The 5,641-nt window shown below is 42.6% G+C and overlaps 1 protein-coding gene across 1 annotated transcript; it reads left to right on the top strand.

The window, feature by feature from the left end:
- The first annotated feature begins 275 nt into the window (after positions 1 to 275).
- LOC102202874 (E3 ubiquitin-protein ligase TRIM21-like) lies at positions 276 to 3,696 on the top strand. Its single transcript, XM_005735090.2, has one exon. It carries the CDS (start codon positions 276 to 278, stop codon positions 1,929 to 1,931), a length of 1,656 nt encoding a protein of 551 aa, XP_005735147.1. The 3' UTR covers positions 1,932 to 3,696.
- Positions 3,697 to 5,641: the final 1,945 nt, after the last annotated feature.

Raw genomic sequence — 5,641 nt, 5'->3', positions numbered from 1 at the left:
TGCTCAAGAACCTTATGGTCCAAGAGGCATCAGAAAGTAGAACCTCTGCCAATCATGTCTGTTGTGGCCTTGACAAATGGCATCATTCTGGTGATTTCCACATTTTTCACTCTCACCTGGAGGTTTGTTAATTCAGAGGGTTAAAGTGCTTCATCTGCTCATCACAGCAATAACTCAAAACGATTAAAAGACTGACACACTCCTTTTTCTTTCTTCTTAAACATGAAATTAAATTAAAACTTGTTTTTCTTTTCCTTCTCCCTCAGAGTGCAGACATGGCTGCTGCCAGTAACCTGCAATCTGAAGATCAGTTTCTGTGCTCCATCTGTCTGGATGTGTTCACTGATCCAGTCAGCACACCGTGTGGACACAACTTCTGCAAAAACTGCATCAGTCAGCACTGGAACACTAATGGCAGACATAAATGTCCTATGTGTAACAGAGTGTTCAAGAGACGACCCGAACTAGACATCAACACTTTGTTCTCTGAGATGGTTGCTCAGTTCAGACGTGAAGCTCAGCAGAAAGCCAGCAGCAGCAGCTCAGAGCAACAAGCTGCTAAACCAGGAGAAGTTCACTGTGACGTCTGTACTGGAACCAGACTGAAGGCCCTGAAGTCCTGCCTGGTGTGTCAGACTTCCTACTGTCAGACTCACCTGGAGCCTCATCTGTCAAAGAAAGCTCTGAGAGGACATCAGCTGATTAATGCAGTGGAGAACCTGGAAGACAAGATGTGTAAGAAGCATGAAAAACCTCTGGAGCTGTTCTGTAAGACCGACCAGACATGTGTCTGCATGCTCTGCTCTGTTTTAGAGCACAAGAACCACGAGTTTGTTCCTCTGAGAGAAGAATATGAAGGAAAGAAGGCAGAGCTGGGGAAGACAGAGGCTGTGATTCAGCAGATGATCCAGAAGAGACAACTGAAAATTCAAGAGATCAAAGAGTCAGTGAAGACGAGTAAAGGTGCTGCAGACAGACAGAAAGCAGAAGGTGTTCAGGTCCTCACTGCTCTGAAGGAGTCTGTTGAGAGTCGCCTGAAGGAGCTCAAAAAGGAGATCGAAGACAAACAGGAAACTACAGAGAAACAGGCTGAAGGTCTCATCAAAGATCTGGAACGGGAAGTCTCTGAGCTGATGAAGAGAAGCTTTGAGGTGGAGCAGCTCTTACACTCTGAAGACCACCTCCACCTCCTCCAAAGCTTCTCGTCCCTGAAAGCTGCTCCACCCACCAAGGACTGGACAGAGGTCAGAGTCCATCCACCATCATATGAGGGGACTGTGGTGAGAGCTGTGGCTCAGCTGGAGGAGACACTCAGGAAAGACTTGAAGAAGCTGTTTGAGGCTGAGCTGAAGACGGTCCAGCAGTATGCAGTGGATGTGACTCTGGATCCTGATACAGCGTATCCTAATCTCATCCTGTCTGATGATGGGAAGCAAGTATACTGTGGTGATGTGAGGATGAATGTTCCTGACAACCCAGAGAGATTTTCTGCTTGTGTTTGTGTTTTAGGAGCGCAGAGTTTCTCTTCAGGTAGATTTTACTTTGAGGTTCAGGTTAAAGGAAAGACTGACTGGGACTTGGGAGTGGCCAGAGAGTCGATCAACAGGAAGGGAAATGTTATGCTGAGACCTCAGTATGGTCTCTGGACTGTAGTGCTGAGGAATGGAAATGAATACAGAGCTTGTGCAGGGCCTTCATTCCGTCTCTGTCTTTATTCTGGCCCTGAGAAGGTGGGGGTGTTTGTGGATTATGAGGAGGGTCTGGTCTCCTTTTATGATGTAGGTACTGGAGCTCTGATCTACTCCTTTACTGGCTGCTCCTTCACTCACAAACTCCACCCATACTTCAGTCCCTATCTGTATCAGGGTGGTAACAACTCTTCACCTCTGATCATATGTCCTGTCAGTCAAACTGAGTCGATTAATGACTGATTTTATTTGATGAACTGATTGAAGTAAAGGTGGCACCTGTGTGTTTGGCACACCGTCTACCGCTCTTTCTTATTTGTCTCATTTTATTATTTTTAGCCAACGTTGTGCAAGATGTCAGTTCCACGCTGTCTTATGATCACCAGACGTTATTGAAAACAGGTTCATCCACCAAAGTTTTAGTTCAGCTTGATGAAGCCAGGGTTCTTTGCCTCCCTATCTGGAAGCAATACCATCGTGCCGGTGTTGTGCCATTCCAACGCCACCAGCTACGTGGAAGCGACGCAGGATACGGGGTCCCCGTGGACGTCGCCTCGTTAAGCTGAGAATCTGGATTTCTTACCTTCCCCACGATCTTCACTCCATTCGTCAATCTTTTCCATGACTCCTGGTGCCATCGCTTGCTCTGGACTCTGTGGACTCCTGGTTGGTTCCCGTTGTCGGCTCTATCGAGAGGAGCCCTCTTAAATCCTTCCCGTCGACATCTGCGTTGGCGGGGAGCGGATCAATCAAACCTTTCGACCGGTGGATTGGGTAGTTGCTCCCACAGAAGTCTATGACCCAGCTCCCCTCAGGTTGGGTTTAATAAATGCCAGATCGATGGCAAACAAAACTTTCATTTTGAAGGATTTCTTTTCTTCCCATGCGTTGGGTTTCCTCCGTCTGACTGAAACTTGGACTTCACCTGGTGAGATAAGTGCCTTTTCTGCCGGCTGGCTGTGCTTATTTTAGCGCCCCGAGAGCTTCTGGTGGTGGAAGGGGGTTAGCTGTTGTTTTTAAAGCACACTTTGATTTTAGGCAGCTATCCTCACCAACACGCTACACCAGTTTTGGACTTTGTGTGAACTAGTGAACTAAGCCACTCGCCTTCGTTGCTGTATGCGATAGTTTACCGGCCTCCTAGAAATAATAAGGATTTTTCGGACTTTCTTGCTGACTGTGCATCATGGTACGACCAGATCCTGCTGCTCGGTGATTTTAATTTTCACATCTGTTGCCCAGGGAAGCCACTGGTTAAGAACTTCATGGACTTAGTAAACTCTTTTAATCTTGTTCAGTCTGTTAAAGGTCCCACACATTGGACTTGGTGTTATCTTATGGGTTATCCGTATGTAACTTACATGTCGAGGATGCCTTATTCTCTGACCATATGTCTGTAACGCAGACACTAAAGCGGTTGTGCCACAATGTCATGCTAAAAAGAATGATTCTTTAAAATACAAGGGGGAGCAAGCGAGTCAGATACCAAGGGCACACAGATGAAGCAGGGGATGTTTGGGCCCTCGCACAATATGGCAATAAAACAGGGATGATTCTGTCATTGAAGTTATTGGGCTCATGGAAATCACTGTATGTGAATACAGGTTTCTGTGTCACTCACAAATACAGGTTAAAGTGCTTCATATAAAGAAGAAGCCATAAGTGAATGGTGCCATTTGCATGCTAATTGTGAATACATTCATTCAAAGTCATCTTAGTGGAAACCAACTTAAGATGATTATTACTTTCAACATTAATTTGAGTGTATAAAGGTAAATCTAGAATATAGAATAGATCGAAAAAAGCTTAATGCACAAATTTTCTGTGTGGTGTTTAAATGTTTTCTTGCAAACCTCCTGTTTTTAAAAATGTCTCTTAAACGTTAAATATATAACCACAAGACTTGTTTGATGTGTTTGCTACCCTTTTTTCTAGTAAGTTGGTGAGAGTATGTAGACTAGACCATTAGTTGTACCCCCACAAAAACTACAGACTTTTGTCTTCTGTTTTTTATCCCATCATTATTAAATAAGCATGCAAAGTTTTACCAGGGTTGGTTAATCATTGCATGTGCCTGTCAATAATAATACAGCAGATAATCAGTTAATAAACGGCAATTGCCATAAGGGAATTACACACCTTGATTTATAGTTAATGTTAATGAGTAATGAAGTAGGAAAAATCCATTAAGAAGCTGCTTGGGTCTGTTAGACAATGTTCCAAATTTTATAATTCTGGATAAAGGAAGAGGTAGCTGTAGAAATCTAAGCGCACATCTTTTAAAACATGTGCTCTAAGGATTTTCATCATTCACAAAAGATCTAGGTCAAACTTGTGAATATAGAGCAATGAATGTGTCTCGAAGTGCCAACGGAAGACAGCGGCAGGTAAAAGAAGATCAGTTCATCTCATATTTTATGCATTGCTTCTCATCTTTGTGGGGGCAGAGCTGAGTCTGAGCCCTGTTTGAAATCTCCCAACCTCATTAGGAACTGACTTGCTTTTGGGGAATCGGGTCTGTTCTCGTGCCTGCCTGTGAGGAGTAAGACTCTAAAGGAGCGGGTTTGGATGCTTCTTTGATGTTCGCATCGAGGGGATTGTGTGTTTCTTGCCAGGAGAATGATCCACTGTGGAAACTCATCTCTTCTCAACTCATTCACAGGAGCAAACACAAGCACAACAACATACCTAAATATCAGAATCTTTTTCAAACCACACAGTTTTATAAGTAGTATCAACAACATATTCTGTGATTATTAATTTGAAAATCCAGGGTGAAGCAGCAGTTTTACATTTTATTTCGGGCTTTGTTGCCTAGTCCCTTAAATTGGCACATTGTAATGCAGCAGTGAACAGTTATCTTGATTAAAATGTAGTGTCTGTTTCGGTAATGACATACTCGCTAACAGCAGGTGTTTCCATCTTGCTGGGATTACAGGCCTAGACTGTGTGCAGGATGGAATTTTTCTCCCTGTTTAGTGTCATAGTGATGAGTCTCAGAGGAAAAGTCTTTGATGGGATAATGAATTCTCTTTATGGATAGTTGTTTGTGCTGGAAATGACCTGCCCATGTAATGTAGTTCTGTGTTAGAGACGAATGTCGATAGTGACAGGAGCAATCTTGAAGCAATGAAAAAGGATGAAAGTAGATGGCTTTTCCCCCCTTGCAAACCCAGTTATTTTAAAGAGGGGTGCAGACTAGTTTATTTCAGGTTTTAGGACATGGTAATAGCTCATGTGGTTCATAAGTCTTAAAAGTGTTAAAAACTGAGCATTAATAAAACTAAACTGATAACAATCTTTCTTTACTCTTCATTTAGATTCGCCTCATGGTGCTTTGAATGCACATCTTTTCGGTCTCTCTTGCAAAGATTTACTGTTATAACCATGGCAAAAGTCCTTGAGTTTAATGGTTGTTCAAAATCAATTTCAGAGCTAAAGAAGGTAACCTCAGTGCTTCATCAATCTCTCATCTCCTGGCAGCAGTCTTCATGCTATATCTGAATGAGTAAGCAACACCTTAACAATCCTCCCTGCTGCCATCCATCCATCTGTAAATGAGGGAAGCACCCGTTATTCTAAAATTAGTAACAGTGAAATGACTAGCTAAAAGTGCATGGAAACCTGTCTTTTGCATACGAATGGTTGAAAAATGTGCCGTCTAGCAGAGTGAGAGATCGGTAGGCTGATTTCGATGTGTGAAATAAAAAACCTGTTTGTTACAGCTTGCTGGAGGTTTTAAAGACCTTAATGGCGTCATCAAGTGGGATAGGTGCAAACTGACAAGTAAATTTATATTTCTTAGTGTGTCAGCTAAAGTCAGCTTATAGTAGTCTCCCCAGATATATTAACCTTATATTGATTAAAAATCAGAATAGTGTACTTACTACCTGTTTGTGCTCTTAAAGCTTTTCAACAAGTTCAAATTTTGTCTACATGATTTTTTTTTATTA

This window comes from Pundamilia nyererei, unplaced genomic scaffold (genome assembly GCF_000239375.1).
Source record: "Pundamilia nyererei isolate P.nyererei 1_Seehausen unplaced genomic scaffold, PunNye1.0 scaffold00062, whole genome shotgun sequence".
Taxonomy (NCBI): domain Eukaryota; kingdom Metazoa; phylum Chordata; class Actinopteri; order Cichliformes; family Cichlidae; genus Pundamilia; species Pundamilia nyererei.
This window is presented reverse-complemented; position numbering and strand designations above follow the sequence as displayed.

Coding starts and splice junctions, on each gene's coding strand:
- LOC102202874 (XM_005735090.2), top strand. CDS start 276: ATGGCTGCTGCCAGTAACCTGCAATCTGAAGATCAGTTTCTGTGCTCC.